Source organism: Mirounga leonina, unplaced genomic scaffold, assembly GCF_011800145.1.
Source record: "Mirounga leonina isolate KUSES-001 unplaced genomic scaffold, KU_Mleo_1.0 Mir_174, whole genome shotgun sequence".
NCBI lineage: Eukaryota > Metazoa > Chordata > Mammalia > Carnivora > Phocidae > Mirounga > Mirounga leonina.
Window position 1 is genome coordinate 53203117 of NW_023270451.1, and position 23299 is coordinate 53226415.

Below are 23299 nucleotides of genomic sequence, written 5' to 3' on the forward strand. Positions count from 1 at the left end.
AGACACAAATACAGCATGCCTTTTCATTGTTCCTCCCGCCCCAAGAGAACAAATCTCCTGACAGTAGATTTATTTTTTCATAGCTTAAAAAATGGGCTGGCTTTCCATCATTTGCATTTTTTATCATGTATACTACCAATTTATGCAAGTAGGGAAGAAAAAAAAATCCATAGAAATATAAAGGAGATAGATACAGATTGCCTGAGTCACATGAATGTGATAGGGCCATAGTCATATATAGCATCCCCACTTTTATCATCGGCAGCTCTTTTAGCCAATTTAACTCCACTGATGTATGTATCAAATTCATGCATGATAAGCCGAGGAATACACTAAAGAGCTCGACTCTTAAAGCATCAGCAAGGCAAGATTATTTTTCTGAGCCAAAAACAAGAGCAAGGTGCAAAGAAAAGATCATTAGTTTTCATGGAAGCACATTCTTAATCTCCCAGTAACACATAACATAGTCTGTTCACAAAGATGCTACGCGTGACCTTAGAACACATCAGGTTACCAACATCTGTGCACCACGGAGCTCGCAAATTAACAGCTCTAAGCTGAAGAAAATGGGAAGAAGAATACTCATCCCTTACCTATTTACTTCTCCCCTGGGAGCTAAGAGAGTGAAGGCAGATATGTAGAACATTTAAGGCCCTGAAAATGGAATATTAAAAGCTCCAGTCATTGTTCTCCATATCGAATGGCAAGTTAGATAACTTTGCAAACTCCCCAGACAGTGGTCTGATGTGGAAAAGTCAACTCTTTGAAAGAGCTCAGTTTTCAGCTCTTGAAACAATAGGAGTCTCTTCTCTCTGGAAGTTCAGGGAGTTTGAGCAAGCTAAGAAAAATGGTCCACTTGAAAAACGAACAGGTCTGTCCTCCATCATCACCATGAATGCAATGTGAAAACCCTCTTGAGTTTCTCACCACCCTAGGCTTCACTGAAGGACTCACTATTTTGAGGCAGGAACTCAAATAGGGCAAAGATTGGTGAGGTATGGCTGCTAAACGACACTAGGTATTTATAATAAAAGTAACAATAAGGTAGGAGGAACTGAAGCCTCAGTGTGTGAAAATACTCCATATGCAGTATGCAGATAAAAGGGCCCTTTACAGATCTTGGAGGGAAAAGTACCTGACTGTATGCTGTATTAGTCTTCTGCTGCTCCATTTAATCATACGGAAGAAATGGAATGAACACACAAATAGATTTTTTTTCACTTTTCCTTGGGCAACAATAGAGAACAATCAATTTAAAAATAATTGGAGAAATTTGTGTTTTGTTCAGAAGATAAAAGGAAAACACTCATTCAACGGTACCACATAGAATCATTTGCTTAATAGCATTTCTAATATGTTATGCATTTATGCAATCTACTTCTTACTATATTAAAATGCAAAAACAATTACTTTGAATGTAAATCCTAGAAAACAATCAAAGTTTCTATTAAATCAGGGAAGACACAGTTAAGCTGCAATGTGATTTGCAGATGCTCATGAATAGACAATACTTAGAGTTTCTCTCACTCGAAAGTGAAAGAGAGGCTGGTGGAGATTCAGAGATTCCCTCCCTCCTACTCTCCCTCCTGTTTTCCTTCCTCCTCTCTCCATTCTTTCCTACTGTCCCTCCATCTCTTCCCTCCTTTTTTATTTAAAGTCTAATACTTGAAATCATGTAGGCATGTCAAATCGCCTCCTGTCACAGTCCCAGTCCTCCAGCAGGGAGAAACTTCCTGACAACATTCGGTTATGAATAGTTTACACTCAGCTGATCAGTCACAGGGGAATAGGGGCAGTTTCAGCCCTCTGGGCCCTTTGTCACACACAAAAAGTCTTGGTTTGTTCTTCATACACTTACATTAAACCCATTTCTATTCATTAAAAAAATCAAAATAAGCATGTTCAAGAAGACGCGACTGAACATGAAGCAATGAATAAAAAGATTCTGCACATGCACAATAAGCATTTGTATCTCACTATGTCTGAAAGGAATTTTTTTAATCCACATGCTTTAATTGTGGTGCTCCTGAGGTTCTCATCTCAAATAGGAGATTCAATAAATGTTTTTCATGCTCATATTAAATGTCAAGGCCATAGATTTGTTATTTCAGATCTAGTGAGCAATACTGTTGGATCATAATGAACCCCCAAAGATTTCTTTGCCACGCCCAGCTGTCCATTTCAAAGCTCTGGGTCACCCTATATACTTCCAACTCTGCTGATAATATTATAGAATCTAGTATACAGAGCTTAAATTTTCAAGTAAATTTTATTCATTTCATATGCACTTCATGAATTCTGGGTGCTTCCGCTGAAACTTGGTGCCAACAATATTTGCCCAACTTTGACTAATAGCAGCTCTTGTTTTGGTTTGCATTAACTTTTGTCTTTAACAGAGTATGTATGAATTTTATTGCAACAAGGGTGTTTTCTTATGCCCTAAAGTATTTAGGGGAGCAGCGTCTTCTGTAAGGTTCATATTCCAGCACAGATTCTTTATTCCAACTAGGCTTCATTAAAGACACAAACTTGAGGCTGTTGAGATAATGACGACTTTTCCACTTGATCACTATCAGCTGGCAACCAACAAGGTCTGGCCTCCACCCACACCGAACCAAAAAGTCTGTCAGTGTTGAGAAAAGTCGTCTAGAAAATTGGTTTGGTGTGGTGGGAGGCAGGCAATAAACCAAAGGTAAATAAATCATTTCTGGTAGTCTTTAGAGGCTATGCAAGGAAAATGAAACGGGGATAGTGACTGGAAGCTGTACTTATTGGTAAGGCAGTGTATGATCAGGTATCACTTGTAAAGAGGGTCCAGGAGCACATGCCAACAGGATTAGTGTGGGAATCAAATAGGGACATATATAAAAACCGAACTAGATGTTTGCAATGTAGCACATTATGATTGCTATTACTTTTGTTGCTTTTGTTGTTTGCTGATACTGTTATATGACAGAAATAGGAAATTAATGGAAATGGCAAGCACCTTAAGGAATTTTTAGGATCAGGACTGTAGTGAAATATGCAAGGATAAATAAATCATCAATGACCCTATCTGCCTATGGATATTGGAATTAAATCTACATTAGAGAAAATTATATGCTTCTTCTAATCTGTTTCTCCAATTAGTGGGAATTAGTCATTAAACTAAAATTTTTCAATCCCATATTCTCCATTATCCTGACACAGTTTAATTCTCCTATATTAAGGACAGCTTTCATTCACTGAAACAAACCTATACCTTCCAAGAAAATCTATACAGCACCAGAAATAATCACAAAGATATATTGTATCTTAGTAGCCAGCAACATGAATTCCAATGAGCAGAAATCAGAAAAAAAATTTCATTCTATTTGCAATTTATATATTGAACTCCGATCCACAGTGGTTTGATCTAAACTTTATTACATGGTTGTACTTGAAGAAAATGTGTAAAATGTGAATATAATATTTTAAAAAGTAAGTATAAAGTATACACAACTCTAGCTTCAGAGAAAGTTTCCCATAATATAAATCAATGTTGACTAATTCTTTATTGAGCAGTATGAAATATTCCTGCAATAGAAAATTAATGGTAAGTTAACTTTATTTCACAAAGTAATTTTGGTTGGACACATGAGAATAGTAAATCTAGGTGAATGTCCCAGATCAAATTTAAAGGATTCTAGATTTTGAATCATGTAATAGTGTGAAGGGAAAATGTCTTCTCGTAGCTGAAATCCAGTAATCAAAAATAAAAATGTATTATATCCTACCCTGTGAAGCTGCTATAACATATTGTAAAACCATTTGCTTTTCTTAGCCTAAAATGACAGTTTGAAACACATTCTTAAATTATCTATTGAGAGTCTATCACGAAGAAATTCTTCCAAACAGGTGGTTTTCCACCTAGTTTTCATCTAATCTGTATATGAAATGAATTCCAGGCTTTTAAGTGTAAAATGGGTGCAAATTTACATTATTTTGAAAGCACCCTCTCTCCTCATTAAGATCTAGAACTCTTTTTCCATGACTGGTCCTCTAGCCATGTGCAACCCCCCAAAAAGATGCTTAAGTTGGCATATTGCCCAAGCTCTTCCTGAGGTAGCTGTTGTAAAAGAAGTAATGTTAGCAAGGGCCTATATTGCCCATTAACACAAAATTAAAATTTGGTAGGCACTACAAATTGTACTACTTTCCATTTCAAAGAAATGACCATTTCGCCTTTTTTACTCCCTCATTTAACTTTAGTCCTTTCTATTCACTACCTAAAGATAATACAGATTTCTTTTTTTTTTTTTTTTTTATGTCACTGTTTTTAGGGATCTCATATTCCCTCAAATGTTCACTACCGAGATGTAGCCTAATCCTTAAAGAGGATAGTGGTCAAATATCACTGGAAACTTATAAAGCCCATTATGAGCAGGTATAATGTGGATTAATTTGATCCCCTGTGTCAGTAATAATTTCTAATGAATTCAAGGGAGTCCCTGGCAACCAAATCTCACAGGGTTGTCTACATGAGGCGGTCCTATATAATGAACCCCATGTAAAGAGCTGTTGTGATATTCCTGCAAAGTTAAGTGGCTGTAAGGTAGGTGACAGGAAGAAGGAAACTCAAAGCTTTAACTAGCATATAGTACCTTTTATTTCCACACATGAAACATATCATAAGGCTTCGCTGACCTATTGCATGTCAAGACCTAACTCTGTCTGCCCCTTCAGACTTCTTCAAAGTACCACCAGGTCATCTCCTATTCATCATTTGTCAACACAGGGCTTAGGGAGAGAGTCCAGGACTGGTCTACTAATGAGTGTCTTCTCACTGAAAGATGCACACACGTGCCCAAAGACATGTAAATTCCCTCTTTACCTTTGCTGAGATGATTACTTTCAAGACTCAAAACCATAACCCAGCAAGATTTTTGTCAAGCTTTCAGTGGAGTTTTTATTGTCGTTCTGTTTGAAAATCTTACAGCCCGGGACACAAATATGGCCCTGTTGTTTGAAGCAGTTTGTCAGGAGTGTTAAGGGGTAATCATACGGCATGAAGGAAATCTGGCACTTTTCAAATGAAAATAGACAAACAATGCCATGCTTGTTATAAGGAACTAATGATACAGACCGTATCGGTATTGTCAGCTCTAAGTTACAGTAACAGAAAAGCAGCATCCCTCATTGGAGTCATGGCTGACCCCAGGACACACTTGAAATGTGGTGCTATAGCTTATTCTCTTGTTCACTGCATTTGAAGAAATATTTCAATCACAGGAGTTCAATTTATTTTCACAATGCTTAGTAAAAATATAAAACACACTGATATTTATGCTGTTATGTTCAGTAGCAAAAAAAATACAAAAAAACAAAAACCAAGATTTTATCATAGGCAGAACAGAAACTGAACTGCCCGAGACTCTCTGCTCTGAGTTCTTGTCAGAAGAACATTCTTCTCTGGAATGTAATTTTTTGAGTTTTCTCTAATAATATTGCAACTAAAATACTCTTCATTCTCTACCTGGAGTACATCATAGGATTTTTGTCCAGAGGCTTTCTTATCTTCTTTACAAACCAATGACTTTCTGTTCTGCCAAACTGAGCTAATCAAGGAGTACAGATGTGATGAAAACCTTTTTGCTACCATCCTTTTGTAACATATCTCTGCTTAAAAAGCCATCCTTCCTAAGACTGGTATAAAAGCATTTACTTGCAGCAACAGTATAGAACAAACTATTTTTCTTGTTTTTTTGGAGAGGTGGGAGGGGCACATATATGCCCATCATGTGCTCTCATGTGTAAGACCTAGGGAGAGCAATGCTTGTAAGATCAGAAACACAAGGCAGCATGCTTGTACTTGGGTCCATAGAATCAGCTCGAGCTGGAATCATTGTTTATGTATTTTCTTTTAACTACACCGGGGAGATGGACAGTCTTCAGGTGACTCAAAGAATGGAGACCTCAAAGACTTAGGGTTAGGGTATTTGGCTGTCTTCCAATGAAGAAGAAAATGATTTAAAAATTGCTTGAATTATCTGCATAATTACCCCAAACGCTTTCATCTGAAATGTAGGATAACTGATAGCAGGTCTCCATGAGACATGCATTTCCAAACCATTGTACTATAAGGCAACACTGTGAGTATTTCTTGTCTTCCAATCAGGAGATTGCTAGGGAAACTATCTTCAAATGTAGCCAGAAATGCCTCTGAAGATAAAAGGATGGCATCATATACAAATCATCCCACTGCACTACCTTCCCAAATAAACTGGAACTGACTAATAAGAATGAGCTTTTTGAAATCAAAAGTATCAAGGAAAAAAGGAAAGCTTATGTAGGAAGAGTTTTCCTCTTCACCCATGTGAAATTTTTAAATACAAATTCATGCCTAACGAAATTAATTACCCTAAATATCTACCAATAGGAATAAAAATTGGAACAAAATGGGAAACTTTAGTACAAGAGTTTAATCAATCACATTGAAGATTTTCTGAACAGAACTAAAGGGATCTTCATATAGACATGTACGTGCATGCACACATTTTGCCAAGAGCATAATTATTTTTCCCATATAAATACATAAATTGTTTTTGAGATACAAATAAAAAAATCTCCAAATTCTCTATGAATTTGTAAATTTCCTAAGAATCCTTTCATAGACTACTTCTGACCCTAGTAAAATTCTCACCTTTTATGTACACCATAGTTTGACACACATGTAAAATGTAAACAAACACGACGAAAACCTGAAAATATCATTAAATCTCTATGTAAATTTATCTGTCAATAAGATTATTTTTGCACCAGGCAAAATACTGGAAGAACTTTGAGCCTATTTATTTAAGAGTAATACAAAAATTATATAATAATAGCACTTAAGGGGCATCTTACTTTAGAAATGAAGTTACTACAGGTCACAAGGTCTTCTCTCAATTCTTGGGTCTGCATGCTTTCAGTACGCTGCAGCCAAAGTACTGTCAATCACCTAAATAGAGATCTATACAGTTCAGTTATAACCTGAAGCAAGCTTTCCATTAGTCTGTTTCCCAAATTGGAAAATAAGATGATTATACTACAGTCTAAGATGAGTGAATGTTAAGGATAATGCATAAGTGAGTGCTTTTCCCCAAAAATGCCTACACTCCGGGCTAAACAAATGCTAAATAACAAGGGAATATAAGAAAGAAGATAAAAAAGCAAATCAGGCAACCCAAATCCACTGGCTCTCACACAATATTGAATTAAGTACTGTTACACTTTACCATAGTGTTCCTCAATACATGAAGTGATTCTCATAGACTACAAGCACAAAGAGATGAGTTCTGGCTTAGAAATATCATTTGTTTTGCTAATCATGTACAAAAATCAACTTCACATATAATGCTATTAATGATGCGCTCGGTTGAGCAAAAACTATAATTAAAAATAAATACAAATCAGAATTCTTTTCATAATGAGAAATGACAGTATCACGACAAGCTGGTAATTTGTGAGTATACAGAAATCACTACACCAATATGAAACACTTCTGAGACTCAGACTTCATTCCCCACTTTCTAAAAGAAAATTATAAAGGAGGAATTTCTGCACTGAAAATTATCCTTCTCGGTTGTTGCTATGCTATAACTAGCTTCCACAAATCTCATGTTTTGGGGGTGCCACATTTGGAATTATTTTTTTAAAGAAAACTATCCTGACCCTGTTTTACTTTATTCCTATGGATCTCCCCACATAGCACAAGCCTCAAATCTGAAAACAGCAGAAGAAAAAAAGATAAAAAATCCAAGACTCCCTCAAAATCTGCCTAACAGCATATTTTAAGATTTGGGAGAAAAAAAGAATTGTGCTATTTAAGTTACTCTTGGTTTCTCTAAGAGAAATTCATCCTGAGCTTAATTTCATAAGGGATGGAAATAGTACATGACTTAAGATCTGCAGGAAGGTTCTCTGTGTTCAAATACAAGGTCTTAAACATGACAGGGACACAAAATAATATCAAATCTACCCTCTTCTTTTTTCTCTTTGTACCTATAGCTATTCCTATTGTAAGAATAGGAGAGAATCTAAGCCAGTTTGAGAATCTCAAAATATCTGATGTAAGAATCTGAAAATGCCAGAATCTAAGGAAATCAGTCTCAATGATAGTATCCATTAACTGTATGGGTATCCATTACATTTCAGTAGATAAATTCTGTACAATAACAAAACTAATTTTGCTCTAATTAAAAGACTTCTGTATAATGACAACTATATAGGAAATCTCTATGGGATTTCACAGAACATTAACAATCAATTTGGAAACAATAGTGAAAATTTCGTTCGAACCCCACATTTTGCACAGAACTAAGAGAACAATATGGTTTATCTGACTGGCACAGCAAAACTAGACCCAGAAAATGGGTTTTCTTTTTCTAGCTCCCACTGGGCTCCCTTTGAAATTTCATTTGCATAAAACTTTTTTTTTTTTTAATCAGAGGAGAAACAGATAACAAAAACCAGTGTACCCATCCAGTGGGAGGAAACACCTTCCTGAAAAGACAGTAAGATGATGGGTGCTATGTTAATAAACATTTGAGAGAAAGTAGAGTTTGCTAATATTAAAAGATAAACTGAAGAATATTATTGGAAGTGCCTCCACTGACAGGCACTTGGAGAGAGACTTTGATAGAGAAAGTGTGGGAGCAAAGACAGAATTATTGATTGACTCTAGTTGAAAGCCGACTTGGCTGTTTCTGGTTGGTTTCAATTTTGTAACCGTGAGGTGTTGGCAGGCTTAGATTTTGGTTTGCTTACATGGCCCTCTGGCCTTAGGGCCACTTCAGTCTAACTGCCTTCTTGTTTACTTTAACAAGGTTAAAGGTTAAGACTGGGCTTCAGAGGCAAAACAAAAGGATCTGAATGTACATCTGAGGGAGAGTGAACTGGCAAGTCATTTAACCTTTTTGGCCTTATATATAAAGTAAGGATGATAATGGCGTCTACAAAAAGAGTGGACCTGATGATTACCTGTGAGAATGCATGTAAGATGTGAGACCAGTGGCACATGGGACATGTGTGGCATTGATGTATTACTATTAACTGCTACTACTATACCCACCCTCTTCCTGAGCATTTCCTTTTTTCCTGTGCTATCCCTTAGGTGGCTCATATTGACCACGAAGGCTGAGTGCTATCCCACCACACTTGGGGATTCTTCCCACCTTGCAAGGAGAGAACCCAACTTGGATTCGGTCAGAGCCAAGGGAAATAGACCTACCTGTGGCAGGCCTATAGACTGAGATGAATGATGGTGGAGGAATTTGCACTAGAAAGAATGCCTAAAGTCTCTCCAAATTTTCAATAGTCCTTTAGAATAAGCCACCTTTGCATGAGTCATTTCACCTCTGAGGTCCTCCGCTACTGTATTTCTAAGAGAGGATGGATGGTTCAGAAAGTGAGGTCTTTGGAGCTCTTTCAGGATCAGATGCTATGGGCAGGAAAGCCAACCTGGGTAGCATCTAGATCTTTCCAGATGTCTGCCTTCTCACACTCTCCAACACCACCCTACCTCCTGTGCTAACCAGAATAGATCTTCTTTCCAATGTTTGACTTAATGTAAATACAAGTAAGACTTTATGTGAACAAAGGGTTTCACAATCGAAATGAGGTTGAGAACCAATGGGTCTCTATACCCATTTCCACCTAGGAATTTACAACACCAAAAATATGCTGATTTTATAGGATACCAAATATATCCAGGTGGCTGAAACTTCAATAGTATCAAAAAACCCTATCTTTCTGGGCACCTGGATGGTTCAGTTGCTTAAGCATCTGCCTCTGGCTCAGATCATGATCCCAGGGTCCTGGGATCGAGCTCTGCATCAAGCCCCACATGGGGCTCCCTGCTCAGCAGGGAGTCTGCTTCTCCCTCTCCCACTTCCCCTCCCCTGGCTTGTGCTTGCTCTCTTTCTCACTCTCTCTCTTTCTCACTCTCACATAAATAATCTTAAAAAAAAAAAAAAAAAACCCTAGCTTTCAATTTAGCAAATAATCATAATGGTTATATTGTATATATGTCAATATTAATAGTTACTGACAACACATTTTTCAATCAAGGGACCTAATCCAGGCGATTTACTTACCCAGTGGTTAGCATGCCTTAATTTGATGACTAAAGTAACTCTCTTCTTCATTTATTACTGTGTAGATATAAACATGAAATGAAATAGGAATAACTCCAGGTAATTAATCAGACAGTGTTTAAAAAACCTCATGACTAAAGTTCACTGACCCTAATGCGTTAATGACATAAGCCTGCAGTACTGAATGTAAACTTGCAATCAGTTATATACAAAGGTTTAAATTGAATTAAGTCAGTTTACCCACAACTATCTTTTAGACATCTTTTTAAAAACCTTTCATGTTCACAGAGAAGTATACACCTTTTAGAATGGGAAGGAACCTTGACTATCATATAACCAATTTCTAGATTTTAATGATCCATAACTTGAGGTACAGGAAAGTAAGATGTCCTGTCCACAATTATAAAATCATCTAGTAAACCTGACCCATACATATTTCATATCACAAAGCAAATTTTCTTCCTATTTTTTTAACAGATAAATCCTATAAGATAATATTCATTAAACTATTCTAGTTAGCATTATCTACTTTCTGGAAGTTGACCTACAAATTCAAACAATTAATTAGTTTTGAAAAACTGGAAAATAAATATTTGTCAAGGAAAAACGAATACCATTTTACAGGAATGCATTTAGTGTAATTCAACACTTTTGGGATATGGAACCTTCAATTAGAATTGAAGAAAGATTGAGTCTTACAACAAAGGAATATAAAGTCAGATAATGGGAAAATAGAATTTAAGTTCCTTACACAAATGAACTTAGCTAGCAATTTGCTATAGAAGAAAAGGAAAAACTGGGCTTTAATGTAGCCATGGCAACTTCCTATCTTCACCAATTTTTGAACTTAAATATCCAAATGTTTCTCTTCTTCAGACTCTGTAGTCTTTATAATACACATAATGAGGTACAGGGATGAAGGCATGCTTTGTTCTTAAGCTTTAGCATTGTAAAAATTCATCTGAAAGATAGTGGATTTTAAATCTTCTTCCCCCCACGTTTCCAAAGTATACTTCACAGTTGATTTTTTCAATCAGCATCGTGACAGAACACAGAACTTGCCAGGCTGCTTCTGTGAGATGGCCAGAACTAAGCATCTCCTCCTTGGTACATCCACAGAGAAGTGCATATACTTATATTGTGTCAAATCTGTTGTACGGCATCCTTTGCTATCCACACCTTCGATAACTGCGAACTTGGTGAGTAGATACTGCATCTGATTTATTGCTGACTCTCCAGCATCGACAACAGTGCCTGCCAAAATGTAGTCGTTCAATAACGTTTCTTAAGTGATGAAAAACAGATGAAGCTAAGGAAAAAAGAACCTTTTGACCAAGGAAAAGGAAGCTTTTGCCCTAAAAGTTTCCACATATAATTATGTCTAGAAACAATTTCTATTTTTAGATTCAAGAAATATCAAGTTATAATGAGTATCCACAGGCATTAAAAATATTGTAAGATTTGAGAAGTCTTAAAATTTCTTTCTCTCAATATCCTAAACTGTCAAGTTTCATGCTGCTGGCCAGAGTATAATTGTACCTATATTGTATATTGTACATACATTGTATGTATACATATATTGTATGTATAATTTGAAACATAAAATGTTTTAGGACTTTGACTCTCTATCAGGCAAAATCTACCTGGGGAAGCCAATAAGAAAAGTGGAAGATACTGTGAAAAAAAATTCAAACAGCACAAAGGGCTGGGTTGAACGAAAATTCCACATCTTAAAATGCTTTTAAAACTTTTTTAAAAAGATCTTCCGAGCCACTCCCCCACACAAAAGCCTTAACTGTTAAGTTATATTCTGTCAATGAAAAATAATCTTTAATTTTTAAAGTTTTCACAAATCTTATGAGATTACAAATGAAAGCACAGTGACTGATGGAATAGGCCCTCAGCAAATATTTAGGGAAAGACAAATGAAAGAATGAATGAAAGAGTAGATAAATGATAAGTTCTAATGAGGGCTGACGTTGAACTTGTAGGACTCATTCGTTCAAGTCATTTAAAAGAAGCTTTACATAATACATTTCTCTGAGATGTCAGTTTTTATTCCTGGTAACGTGTCATTAACAATATCTTCTGACCTCTTATAATATTCAACTATTTTGCTTTAATATATAATAAAGGTTCAGTTGTGTTTAAAACTAAAAGAAGGTACAAAAAAGGCCTTCTAAAATATTTTGCATTAAAAAAAAAAAAACTGAAAAGCAAATTGTTAATTATGAGTTGTTTCTTAGCTCCTAAGAATAGGACCATATATATGAATGTTCAGCCAAAAAAAGGGGAATCAGTTAATGATAATGCATACTATGTTAGTAACAATATACACTGTTAGTAACAATAGTTTATATGGCTTATTTACTATATTTTTTTTAAAGGTTTTTTATTTATTTGAGAGAAAGAAAGCATGTGCAGTGGGGAGGAGCAGAAGGAGAGGGAGAAGCAGACTCCCCCCTGAGCAAGGAGACCGATGCAGGACTCGATCCCAGGACCCCGGGATCATGACCTGAGCTGGAGGCAGACACTTAACCAACTGAGCCACCCAGGTGCCCCAATTATTTACTATATTTTAAGGAAGAAAAGTAGGATACTTTGCCTACATGTTATCTACTTTACATCCACCCATTCATAATATAATATTTATTGAAGACTTATGTTCCAGTTCCTATGCTAGCTCCAGAGCAAGCAATGGTCCTAAAACTTTCAAAACTCAAATTGAAATACTGATTTTTTTGAAATACAATTTTCCTACTCTTATTTTAGAAGAAAAAAATTTCCCAGCATATTGATGGAGCATGGGAAATTATGGAAGTATATCAATAATTATGAGATGCAAGTTTTCTAAGCTTGAAAATATTTTTTTTAAAGTTTATTATTTTTTTCAATGCATTCAAGAAGGAAAAGTGGGAGAGGGAAAGATGGGGGAGAGGTAGGATAAAAGTGAGAGGGTCCATGGTATTAATATTCACAAAAAATGAAAATAGGATTAAATTGGTCAATTTATTTTTAAGGGATATGATTAGCTTAATATTTTTAAAAATTTTTATACAGATACATATAAAAACAAGTGAAAATCTCTCCTAAAATCAATACCACCATTATAATTATTTAGCTCAAATCCCAAAATGGACAACAGCAGAAACCATTTTCTCAGCAGTAAAGCTAAAATGTGGCTTTAAAGAACAGCCATGTTTTTAAATCGTTGCCTATAAAGCGAACCGTTTTTCTGTTTTGCTAGTGAATGCTTTGTAGTACAACCGTGATATTTCTACTTTTTAACCATCAGACAATAAGAAAAAAATCTGTAAGAATCTGGGGGTGTATCTGTTTCTCTTTATTCTGTTCCAGCTGTGTTGCTTACTGGTAGTTACTTAGAAAGAAAAAAAACACCCATTTTCATCACTATTCCATATGCTATCGTCCAATACAAATTATAGAAAGACACATTGGTGAGTTATTATTTTGCACATATTTGTTTAATGACCCCTACGCTGGAGGTACTGGGCAGGGTACTAAACAACCAATCAAATGTGCTGACATAATCAAATCAATAGTAAATTGAACACAGACCCTAATAATATAATCTCATAATCTAGGGAGGGAATAATAATCGAATAATCTCATGTCTGATAAGAGGATAATCTAATAATCTAATGTCTAGTAATAATCTAATGTCTGATAATTTTATATTCAGTAAGGGGAAAAAAGAAATATAAAGAAATGATTAAGACACAGATGAGACGTGACCAAGAATGAATCCAGGAAAAGTCTCCAGGCACAGGGGCTTGGGGGCTAAAATTGTGCCTAGGGCCATGAGACTCAAGAGGTCTGGTTCCTGTGATAATACAATTTTTACTAAAACAGTTATGTCAAATTATCATTTCTGATGACTATGGTAATTAAGAACGCTTATCTGACTTATCTTCTGATTCTATGTTCACAAGCAAATTGCAGATACATAATTTGTATTTCAAACTACATTTTTTTTTTTTTAATGAAGCTACAGCATTGATTGACCAGCAGATTCAGGGATTTGTATTCTCCTGACAGTCATATTTCTCATTGTAATGTACTGGCATTTTGGTTTCGTCCCTTGTGAGTTTGGTTAGTGTGAACCGCACACTAGTCACTTATTAGTAGATTGATAAAATTAATTTTCCAAACTTGAAAAGCCAAAGACCAAGGTAATGACAGCTCTGCTGAGAAATACCCTTTTGTTAAAATTATTTCATCTCTTCTCTACATATGCATGCAGTGTGGATTATTAGAAAGAGATGCTAAGCCCAAAGACAAAACCTGGGTTCTACTGTCACCCCTCATTTATTAGCTGTGTGCCCCTCATTTATTATCTGATGGGTCTCAAATACCCTTACATAAAAAAAGGAGGGGGATTAAAGTTACCTCTCAGCCAACCCCACAAGGTCATTATTAACATAAAATAAACAATGAATAAGAAAAGGCTTTGAAAACCATAAAGCACTAAGATATAAGATATTATTACTGCCTTACTATATTGCAAACAATCTATGCCAAAGAGTCCATTAGTGAAAGCATCATAATCATTTCCAAAGACATGAGGGAAAAAATCAATATTACAATGAAGAAAGGCAAAATTTCCACATCTTCCATTGTGCTTCTCTTACTGACAATTTATTCCTACAGATCTGGAGAAATAAAATTTGAACTTGCTCACTACTATCACAACTCTCCTTATTTTCAAAAGCTTCCAGAATAAATCTAGTTCAAATGTGGTTGTTCCTGGCATATGGCTATATAAATAATGAAATGAGGTCAGAAAAGAGTTTCTAATTAAACAAAGATATAAATTTAAGAAAAGAGAAGAATAATTTCAAACTCAAAAGTGGTATTATTAGGTTAATGCCCCCCCAAAAGAAGGTTTCATCTTAAATATTTCTAGTCCTCTGGTTAACATAGGGATATAGGCCTCTCTTTGCCCAACTGGAGGAAGTTGATTTAACTGATTAATTGGCAGAAGTTATGCTTTCTTAGTTCTCAACTGACTGATTTATGGGAACATGCAGAAATATATTTTGTACCTTGTACCTTAGGCTGTTTGTTCACTTTGGGAAGAAAGAGAAAGTAGATTTCTATTTTAGTTGTATTCAGGTATCCTTCCTATGTGCTCCCATATCCGCTGTACAGTGAATTGTAACCATCTGTTTACTTGTGCTTTTCCCTCCAAACTAAAAACTTAAGGAGGGAGGAGAACATGTCCAGGTCTTTTTTATCCTCTAGCTATTAACCCAGTAACTGGAACACAGAAGGTACTCATTAAATACTGACTGAATAAATTAAGGAATAAACTGCAGACATAATATTAGATTGACTCTTCTTTAAAGTCTAATGTTCCTTTGGATTATACTCAAGTTTAGTCTTTGGATTTTAGTAATATAGGCAACATGCATTCTGTGTAATAGATTTATGCAAGTTAAAGCAGCTGAATATTGAAATCAGTAAATTAAACAGATTGACTTGCTTAAATTATATGTAGAGAAGATGAACATATACATTTATTAATATAATTCATTTATCCTTTCATTCAAAACATTCCTGCAGAATCTACTACATTCTAATTACCATGCCCAGGAGCTGGGAATGGAAAGGCAGGCAGGCCTCAGGATCTCAAGGAGATGAATAGCTGGTGAGGCAGAGAATCAAGTAAATATTCTGACGGAGGTGTGTGCTAGGGCCATGGGATCACTGTGGAGGGCAGTCAGGTAGAGCGGGAGGGAAGGGCTTATACAGAAGGCTTCACGGAGAGGTGGTGCTTGAACTGAGGTTTGACAAAACAGTAGGAGTTAACTCACAACAAAGAACCAGGAATTCCAGGCAGAGAGAAGATGAGGTACCCAGAGCTCTGCTGACAGAGGGAAGGCTGCAGGCAGAGTGGCAGAAGATGAGGACAAACATACAGAAAGAGAAGAGAGACTGCAGATTGTGGAGGGTCCTATGGGCCAAGGATTTATCAGGGATCTTCAGTGAAGAAGGAACTGTATTAGATTCTCTCCTCAAGGGACTCAGAGTCTACTTAAAAGAGATTAGGAATGATAGCCAGAAGGTCCAGTTTAAAATAAAACAACAACAAAAAAGGACTCAGCCATAAAAAAATAATGGAATCTTGCCATTTGCAAACAACATGGATAGACCTAGAAGGTATTGTGCTAAGTGAAGTAAGTCACACAGAGAAAGACAGATATCATATGATTTCACTTATATGTGGAATCCAAAAAGCAGAACAAATGAACAACAAAAAAACACAAATAGACTCATAGGTACAGAGAATACACTGGTGGTTGCCGGAGGAGAGCGGAGTGGGGACATGGGTGAAATAAGTGAAAGGAATTAAGAGGTATGAACTTCCAGTTATAAAATCAGTAAGTCATAGAGACGAAAAGTACAGCATAAGGAATATAGTCAATAATACTGTAATAACTGAGTATGGCAACAGATGATAACTACACTTATGGTGAGCATTTTGTTATGTATATAACTGTTGAATCACTATTGTTGCATGCCTAAAATGAATATAATATTGTATGTCAACTATACATCAATTAAAAATAAAAAATTTTAATTAAAAAGTAGAATTTTAGATCAGCAAACAGATGAAGTAATGAAAAAAGAAAACACCCTTAATTCAAGATAATTAGTAGTTATCTGAACTTCATGATCCAGATTTTAGATAAAATTACAGTCTCAGGGCACCTGGCTGGCTCAGTCAGTAGAGCATGTGACTCCTGACCTTGGGTTTATGAGTTTGAGCCCCACGTTGAGTGCAGAGATTACTTCAAAATAAAACCTTAAAAAAAAAAAAAATCACATCCCTTAAAGGATGTGAGGAAAATTAGGTGTGACTTTGAGCTGTAAATTTTTTATGAATTTGAAAAACAATTTTTTTTTGCTTAAAAAAATGTTTCTCTCTCTCTCTGTAGAGACTACTTCTCCAAATATATTCATCCCTGTCCTTGAAACACCCATCTTATCTTAGAACGAGTCAACAGTATTTACAAAATGATCATTCAGCAGACCACTATTGCTGGGAGGCAAAAAGCCCCAGAATGAAGAGTCCAGGCTGGCTCCAGCTGTCCTGGACATTTGCAGGAAGAGCTCACCAGCAGTCCAACTGACGGAGTATATATCTAAAAGTAGTGTGGTATTTTAAAATACAGCACATATCAAAACTGCAACTTGATTTTGGATTGCTTATTTTTATGTGATAAAGACATCAGTATCCATTTAAAAGAAGGAATACTTAAGTGCCTGTTTTACTGATGTAATAAAGTTACTTTTTCACTGTTAGTGACTAATGGAATCTAAGTTATTTTCAGGGAAAAATAAAACAGTCAAACATTCATCTGAATTTCAGTAAAGAATGACAATATACAGGCACATCCATGGCAAGTTAGACAATCTCTTCCAAATACTGGAAATTTCAAGTCACTTCATATAAAGGAGACTATGGAAAGAAACATGAATGAAAATGGGAAATCCAGCTAAATACCACTACTTCTAGTTCATTTCATGAACATGAATTTGTTTCTAAATGTTGTCTCCTGGGAACCTGAGGAACCACAGGCTAAATCATTTGATTTTAACTGAACAGTATTATTTACTTATAAGCATTTAATTTTTCTCCTCTAAGTGAAAAAAGCAAGCCATCATCATTGAAAGGTTTTTCTTCTTTTTCCCTCTAATTGTCAAAGAGAATGACAAATATAATAAACAAAATGACCAGGTATAAACAAGTAAAGATTGGGAATAACAGAAAAATTCTGGAAGCATATTCATTATGTTTAATATAACATCAGTCTTCTAAAGATTCAATTTCTCAGCCTGTCCAATGTGTGGGCCAAGGAGAGTCACAACAAGGACAGAGTCATCAAAACATACTGAATCAACTGTAAACAATATTATATGTAAGATAATCATAGTTAGTTAATGGATATTTAATTATGGTATTTTTTTCCTTTGGACTAATTCTTCTTCTCTTTTTTCTTTTATGTTCCACCGTATTACAGTCAGCATCATGCTGCTATTCCTGCAAGTACTGAACAAGCATGGGATTTGAATATTATACTCTTAAATAAATGAATTGCTCAATTTCCTGTGACCATCTATACATACTCCATCTTCAAAAAGTGTATCAGTATTCTATCATAAAGGAGATAGTGATCTTTTTTCCAATATGCATGACATTTCTGGACAAGACAAGTTGGGCACCGGCACTTATATCCATGAAGAAAAACTCTGCGGTTTTATGGCATTCATCATTTGACAAAGGCAACTATTTTCCTTATCAATCAACTCTTACTGAACTTCCTAGCAGTGACTGTGGAATCCTTAAGGGCCCATTAAATTTCTGAAGAAGAAAGCTAAGATGAAGGACATGCCACTCCGAATTCATGTGCTACTTGGCCTCGCTATCACTACACTACTAGTACAAGCTGTAGATAAAAAAACGGATTGCCCACAATTATGTACATGTGAAATCAGGCCTTGGTTTACACCCAGATCCATTTATATGGAAGCATCTACAGTGGATTGTAATGATTTAGGTCTTTTAAATTTCCCAGCCAGATTGCCTGCTGACACACAGATTCTGCTCCTACAGACTAACAATATTGCAAAAATTGAATACTCCATAGACTTTCCAGTAAACCTCACCGGCCTGGACTTATCTCAAAACAATTTATCTTCAGTCACCAATATTAATGTAAAAAAGATGCCTCAGCTTCTTTCTGTGTATTTAGAGGAAAACAAACTAACTGAGCTGCCTGAAAAATGTCTGTCTGGTCTGAGCAACTTACAAGAACTCTATATTAATCACAACTTGCTTTCTACAATTTCACCCGGAGCCTTTATTGGCCTACATAATCTTCTTCGACTTCATCTCAATTCAAATAGATTGCAGATGATCAACAGTAAGTGGTTTGACGCTCTTCCCAATCTGGAGATTCTTATGATTGGGGAAAATCCAATCATCAGAATCAAAGACATGAACTTTAAGCCGCTTATCAATCTCCGCAGCCTGGTTATAGCTGGTATAAACCTCACGGAAATACCAGATAATGCCTTGGTTGGACTTGAAAACTTAGAAAGCATCTCTTTTTATGACAACAGGCTTATTAAAGTGCCCCATGTTGCTCTCCAAAAAGCTATAAACCTCAAATTTTTGGATCTAAATAAAAATCCCATTAATAATATACGGAGGGGTGATTTCAGCAATATGCTACACTTAAAAGAGTTGGGAATAAATAATATGCCTGAGCTGATTTCCATCGACAGTCTTGCTGTGGATAACCTGCCAGATTTAAGAAAAATAGAAGCTACAAACAACCCACGGTTGTCTTACATTCACCCAAATGCATTTTTCAGACTACCCAAGCTGGAATCACTCATGCTCAACAGCAATGCCCTTAGTGCCCTTTACCATGGTACAATTGAGTCTCTGCCAAACCTCAAGGAGATCAGCATACACAGCAATCCCATCAGGTGTGATTGTGTCATCCGTTGGATTAATATGAACAAAACCAACATTCGATTTATGGAGCCAGACTCACTATTTTGCGTGGACCCACCTGAATTCCAAGGCCAAAATGTTCGGCAGGTGCATTTCAGGGAAATGATGGAAATCTGTCTCCCTCTTATAGCTCCTGAGAGCTTCCCTTCTAATCTGGATTTGGAAGCTGGGAGCTATGTTTCCTTGCACTGTAGAGCTACTGCAGAGCCACAGCCTGAAATCTACTGGATAACACCTTCTGGCCAAAAACTCTTACCTAATACTCTGAAAGACAAGTTCTACGTCCATTCGGAAGGCACACTAGATATAAGCGACATAACCCCAACAGAAGGGGGTCTGTATACTTGTATAGCAACGAACCTGGTTGGTGCAGACTTGAAGTCTGTTATGATCAAAGTGGATGGTTCTTTTCCCCGGGATAACAATGAATCCTTAAATATTAAAATAAAAGATGTTCAGGCCAATTCAGTTCTGGTGTCTTGGAAAGCAAGTTCTAAAATTCTCAAATCCAGTGTTAAGTGGACAGCCTTTGTCAAGACTGAAAATTCCCATGCTGCCCAAAGTGCTCGAATACCATCTGATGTCAAGGTATATAATCTTACTCATCTGAACCCATCAACTGAGTACAAAATTTGTATTGATATCCCCACCATCTATCAAAAAACCAGAAAACAATGTGTAAATGTCACCACAAAAGGTTTGGACCCTGATCGAAAGGAATATGAAAAGAGTAACACCACAACCTTTATGGCCTGCCTTGGAGGCTTTCTGGGGATTATTGGTGTGGTATGTCTTTTCAGTTGCCTCTCTCAAGACATGAACTGTGATGGTGGACATGGCTATATGAGGAATTACTTACAGAAACCAACCTTCACGTTCAGTGAGCTTTATCCTCCCCTAATCAACCTCTGGGAAACAGGCAAAGAAAAAAGTACAGCATTGGAAGTGAAAGCAACTGTTATAGGTGTGCCAACAAATACGTCCTAAAAACAACTAACTAAACCTACTTCAAAGAAAAGCTTAAGACTGCAGCTGTGCTTGAAAAATTAAAAAAAAAAAAAAAAAAAAAAAAAAAAACAGAAAAATGTTGCTTTCTAGAAAGAAGTTTAAGCTTCACCAATGCTGCTCCTGACCAAGGGAAATATGTACAAGTTCAGCATTTTAATTAACTGGCTTCAAAGGGTACTGTGGCAACCAAATAAAATAATTCCATTTTCTAGAACTTTCATGTAACTTTTATGTCTGGACTACAGTTAAAGTGGACAAAAACATTTCTGTATTTTTTTTAAGTATATAAGAGTAGTTGAACTGAGCAATACCTCCTCCTGTGTTGTATTACACATATTAGCCACGAGTTTTTGCAGTGACTAGGTAACTTGAATTGACACGTGGTGTAATAAAATGGACAAATTCTGTAGAGTAGACACAGTGAGTATGTGGGCCTCTTTTATAAGAAAAAAAATACATTTTGGATTAAAATCAATTGCTTTTGTCTTGTTTTTGTTTCTAAATAAAGAATAATTTCTGGGAAATGTCATCTGACCAGGTATCATTTAAATGACATTTTTTAAAAGTGTTTTCCTATAATGAAATTTGGAATGCTAAGGCACTTTTATTGGGTTCTGTAATTACATTTTTATAATGCACAAAAATGAATTTAGAGCACTTTATCAGTATTGAAAGGCAATAACAACACTCTATTTAACCCTTTATTGACAGAAACAAATCCTCAAGGACATTATGTATTCACTTCAATATTTTCTTAACAAGAAGGTTTTAGAGTAGATTTAATTGGTAAGTACATGTAAATCCAGTATCTGAGGAACTGAAGGTTTTATTTTAATAATTAGTAGTAGCTCAAATGTAAGCTGCTTGCTTTGCAGAAAACATTGCCAATTTTTGGTAGGATTTATGATTTAGGTCTAATTTTCAAATCTCTGTGATTCTGAACACTTAATGTGCTTCACTGCAGTAATAAGCAAATAATCTAATAATTTTCTGTGTTGCAAATCTAACTACCAAACATGTTTCACATGAACCCAAAAGAGGGAGGTTTATATACTTGTATAGCAACTAACCTACTTGGTGATTTGAAGTCTGCTCTGATCAGATTGAATGGTTCTTTTCCTCAGGATAACAATGAATTTTAGAATTTTAGAAGACTAGGATTTTCCAAGATTAGGATTTTAAAATTTTACTTTAAACATATTGGATTACGAGTAGAATAAGTTTAGCAGGTTCAATTTTATAAAATTATCGCTTTTATTTGGTTCACCCCCATATAAAAATGACATAATTTAGATAATCCCAAAATTTAATAAAAATTTGAGAGGAAAGTTTTGGTAATACAAGAAAAAGCTTCTAAGACTAATTTAGAGTAAAAGAGGGGCATCTGGGTGGCACAATCGATTGAGCATCTGATTCTTGGTTTCGGCTCAGGTCATGATCTCAGGGTCGTGAGATCAAGTCCCACATTGGCTCCAAAGTCAGTGCAGAGTCTGCTTAAGTTTCTCTCTCCCTCTGCCCCTCCCCACCACACACACGTTCTCCCTCCCTCTTTCTCTCTCTATCCCTATCTTTTTCTCTCAAATAAATAAATCTTTAAAAAAAATAGAGTAAAAGAAAAAGATTAAGTGTAGTTCTCTATGATTATATTTAAGACACCTAAAAAACACAACTTAAAAAATGAGAATCAGTGAAGTGCCAAAAAACATTACTAATTATTTAAAGAATCTAAAATAGGAAATATAAAGATCTCACTTGGAGAAAATAACCCAAAATCTTTTAGGGTTTTAAGTCATATTTCCAAACAAAAACCTACAGTCCTGCAAAATACATGTATTTGTGTACAAAAAAAATCATGAAACAATTAAAAAAACCCATCTAAGATAATAAGCCATACCTTTTATAGGCAAATCACTTATCTCTACAAAGCTACAAGGCTTCCATGTTAATTGCTGCTATGCCTGTTCATAATCAAGTGTTTAACTTTTCTTACAATAGCATGCTGCATGTTATCAACATGTCACTGGCCTGTAAACATTTCCAGCACTGTAGTCATATCAACTCATTTGTTAATATAGACATTTGCTTTTATGGTAGCCTTGACAGTTTCTAATTAAATCCTGCTGTTTTTGACAATCTGGAAGGTAATTGTTATGAACTCTTTAAAACAAAAGGACAAACTGTGTTAATTTTAACACACCCAAAATATGAAACTTGCTAATTCAGTGTATTTCCCAAACACAAATTTTACAACCTGATGAATCACTATCACACAGAGGCTGACATTAGAATTTATCAGTAAGACATGCTAATACATCATGAGATGTTTCAGCACCACGGACAAAGCTTTTTAAAGCCAGGCCATTTATCAAAAATATAGGCGCTGAAATATGACCTATTAGGAGGCAGGTATTGCATAGGTCAGCAAAAACTTGCTCAGGTATCTTGTATGTTTCTTTTAAACCTATCTGCCTGAAGGACTATAACAAACATAGCATAGAGCTTAAAGTGCATTTCAAGCTACATTTTTCTTAGAGAAATTGTAGCAAATAAGCACTCTGAATAGTCACCTAACAGTGAACACTGAAATGAAGTATTTTTGTTACAGCCGAATAAATACAGATGCTCAAAGCAAATCATGATCCTACTT

The 23299-nt window shown here is 35.7% G+C and overlaps 2 protein-coding genes across 7 annotated transcripts in view; one reads left to right on the forward strand and one right to left on the reverse strand.

Moving 5' to 3' along the window:
• The window catches only part of LRRN3 (leucine rich repeat neuronal 3), a 36011-nt gene extending 14902 nt beyond the window's left edge, over positions 1 to 21109 (forward strand). The window contains exon 2 of the mRNA XM_035020934.1: positions 18143 to 21109. Coding sequence (XP_034876825.1) covers positions 18502 to 20631 — 2130 coding nt within the window. The 5' untranslated portion in view covers positions 18143 to 18501 and the 3' untranslated portion in view covers positions 20632 to 21109. The remainder of the gene's footprint in view (positions 1 to 18142) is intronic.
• The window catches only part of IMMP2L (inner mitochondrial membrane peptidase subunit 2), an 862490-nt gene that overhangs the window by 432779 nt on the left and 406412 nt on the right, over positions 1 to 23299 (reverse strand). The gene's annotated exons all lie outside the window — the stretch shown is intronic.